The sequence below is a fragment of the Crocuta crocuta genome, unplaced genomic scaffold, assembly GCF_008692635.1.
Source record: "Crocuta crocuta isolate KB4526 unplaced genomic scaffold, BGI_CrCroc_1.0 scaffold133, whole genome shotgun sequence".
NCBI classification, from domain to species: Eukaryota; Metazoa; Chordata; class Mammalia; order Carnivora; family Hyaenidae; genus Crocuta; species Crocuta crocuta.
The window spans coordinates 4,162,928-4,166,158 of record NW_027529438.1 but is presented as its reverse complement, the minus strand read 5'-3'; the positions used below and the strand labels follow the sequence as shown (position 1 = coordinate 4,166,158).

Below are 3,231 nucleotides of genomic sequence, written 5' to 3'. Positions count from 1 at the left end.
CGGCGAGCCTCGCTGCCTCCCCGAGGCCGGGCCAAGTTCCCCAGTCTCCCGCAGGGGCTCAGCTTTGAAGCTGGGAAATCAGAAGGGCCAGCACTGGGAAGTGCGGGACTGGCCCATATACCTCTTTCTCCAGATGAGAAAAGAGGCCCAGAGAGGGGAGCAGGCTTGCTGGAGGACACACAGCTCAGGTAGGAACACGGTTTTCTCAGACATCTCTATCCTGGAGACAGGGGGCTGGTCCAGAGATGCCTGAGAAGGAGCCTAAGTGACACTGTCCCCGATCCCAGCATATATAGAAGAAGCCGATGGACTGACCAAGAAATGAGCCTCACAGGGTCCTGGTCTCCCTAGCAGGATCCTCTCTCTCAGCCTCCATGCCTCCTCGTTACCCGGCCAGGAGTCTCCAAAGTGCATCAGCACAACACTCCACGGTCAGTTTACCCTTTTATCCCACGGTCATGGGACAAGACTTTGCAAGGTCAATGTCGATTTCAAGTACTCTGCCCTTGTATCCCTGTAAGTCTATTCCTACTTGGAAGCCCCTGGGTTTCCATTCTGGATGTGTACAATATAGCCACCGCGTGCACAAAACCTCACTGGCCGATCTAGAATAGACAGAGGAATAGCCAGAGGAAAGGGCCAGGCTCTGGACTCCCTGAAAACTGGGTGACGAGGAGAGGCAAGCTCACTGTCAGACTGGGACCAAAAAAAAAAAAAGGGAAATACTGACCTAACCACGAAGAAAGAAAAAAATATATATATAGGTTAAAATTTGCAGCAGGACCCTTTGTCTGGCCAGAGGCAGGAAGCAGGAATCAAGAGGGTGAGAAAGGGTCATTTTGCATAGACTGTATTCTCCACACCCCGTACCCCCATCTCCGTCACAATCTTATTCATCTTTCAAAGCTGACCTCACACGCCACATCTTCCGCGGGGCTTTCTCAGCTCCTCCCACCGAAAACGATTCTTCCTGCCTCTGTTCTTCCCCAGCCTCTGCGGGTCCCTTTATTATAGCTTGTGCACCCCTAATTTGTGCACATCTTATCTCCTTAACTAAATGTGAGCTTCGGTTTCAAGAAACATTGATTGGAGCCTGCTGCGTGCCAGGGACTCAGTTAAACGTGTGAAACTAGGGGACAGGACAGGAGCTGTGCTCCGTGAGCTCCTGGAAAGTCAGGCCTGTTCTATAACCTTTGTGACGGTCACCCACGCCTGGACAGCCCCGAGCGCCTGGTGGGCACCGAACATGCTTCTGGTGAAGGCGTGCATTTGTGAATGAATGGATGTCAGTATGGACAGGGTGGTCAGGGACGGTCAGGGAGGTGGAGACCCCCACTCTCCTGAACGTGAGTCATCACCCGGACTCTAACCCTGCCTCAGGACCGTGACCCCAACCCTCGGCAGTGACCTTGGTAGTGACCCCTTCTTCGAGGGCTATTTCTAGTAGGCTCTCCTCAAGGGCCAGGCCAGTTGCCAAAACCACCCAGCCTCTCTCCACCTCCACCTTGGCAAACCCCCTCCCCTCTTTAGGACTCAGGTCCCCACCTGTGCCAGCGGAGCTGCCTCACCCCGATGCTGCTTTGAGATGCAGTGTCGCAGGGGTGGGGTAGGGCCAGGGGCTATGGGAGGGGGGAGCATCCTGTGTTATAATTATCATTATCACGCCTCGGATCCTATCGCACGGTTTCAGAGGAGCTCCTTTCCTTCCCACGGATTCATCCCTCCTGCTCCGGGAAACCACTGGAGAAACTGAGGCCTGGGACAGCAGTTAGGTCACAGGGTGGGTGTCCAGTTCTGGTTCCCGTATCTCCTCAGCCTTCCTGTTCACAATATGCCCCCAAGCCCTCCACAGGGCAACCAGTCAGGGGGGTCTGTGAGCCCCTCATCCACTCACCCCCGGCTCCAGCCACACCCTAAGGGGAGTGGCTGCTGAGGGGAGGCAGGACTTGTGGGGGCTGTTGGCGAGGCTGGGGACCCCTGGTGGTCAGGCCGCGCAGCCACTCCAGGCCTGCGCTTGGAGGAGTCCAAGTCTCTCTCTCCCTCATCTAACAAATGTCGATCTCCGAGTCTCTCTGCTCCCTGGGCCCTCAGCCTTGCATGTCTCACAAGGGCCATGCTCTCAGGGAACACGCCCTCATACGCAGGCCTTTCGGTCCCTGTTCTGGGGTGAGGCCTGGGGAAGGCAGATTCCAGGGCTGGGGCTGGAAAAAACCCGGGTTGGGGAAGCCTTTCCAGCCGGGCGCCTGGCTTCCTGCGCTCTGTTCTTTCTTCCCCATCGAACCCCCATTCCCTTCATGCCTCACTACCTACCTTCCTCCCACCCACATTCTGGGCCTGAAGAATGGGGACAATTCAAGCCAAGGTGGCATCCTTAGTATGTGCACGCGTCTGCGCGGCGTCACAGTGCCTGCCTGGCTTGGTTCAGTTACAGACACTTAGGTGAACACTGCTTTGTGCCAGGCTCCATCCAGAGAGGACACGGGGCCGCAGAACGCACGGTCCCTGCCCCCCGCGAGCCCTCAGTCAGGGCAGGGGGAGCGTCCACCGTCAGAGGCCACACGCCTCCGCCATGCATTCCCTTCGTGTCCTCAGCACGTGCGGCGGCCAGATCCGGGCTGTTCCCGCGAGCGGGGCCGCGGCTGCCTACAGCCCGCGTGTGTCCAGGCATCTGCTGACAGCTCCTCTTGGTCTTGGTGGCAGCCTGCACACCTAAGCCAAACCGGTCGGGGTGGGTTGTGCTGAAATTTTTGTTTGTGTCAATGGGACTGCGAGGTGAGTCAGGGAGGGACAAGGATGGGTGGGGTGGGGTGGCGAGAAGAGTGAGAGTGAGGGTCAGGCTGAGGGAGGGGGAGGAGGAGCAGACCNGAGAGCTGACCGTGGATGATAAATTAGAGTGGATCGAGTTGGGAGCATGAGTGTAGACACCACGTCTGCAACACGTTTCTATACAGCTTTGTTTCTCTGTGCGACACAAAACCTTTCTGACCCTCGTTGCCTTGGCTTCTGTAGTTTGTACAGAAAGGCTTTGGGGGTGCCGACCGACACCGTGGGAGAATATTCCTGACACGGGGTCTGACTCCACCCCCTAGGGCCTAGGCTGTTTCAGGTAGAGGCTTCAAGCTCATTTCTGCTCCTTCCTAGGATGCGCCCCTCATACAGAGATTCCCGCACAGAGAATAGGTTCTGGGAGCTTTTCCACCATGGAAACACACCTTAGTCACCACGCCCTAC

At 56.8% G+C, this 3,231-nt stretch overlaps 1 protein-coding gene across 1 annotated transcript in view; it reads right to left on the bottom strand.

The window, feature by feature from the left end:
* Positions 1-3,231, bottom strand: part of NECTIN4 (nectin cell adhesion molecule 4) — a 25,893-nt gene that overhangs the window by 19,855 nt on the left and 2,807 nt on the right. The window contains exon 3 of the mRNA XM_077760019.1: positions 598-605. Coding sequence (XP_077616145.1) covers positions 598-605 — 8 coding nt within the window. The remainder of the gene's footprint in view (positions 1-597; positions 606-3,231) is intronic.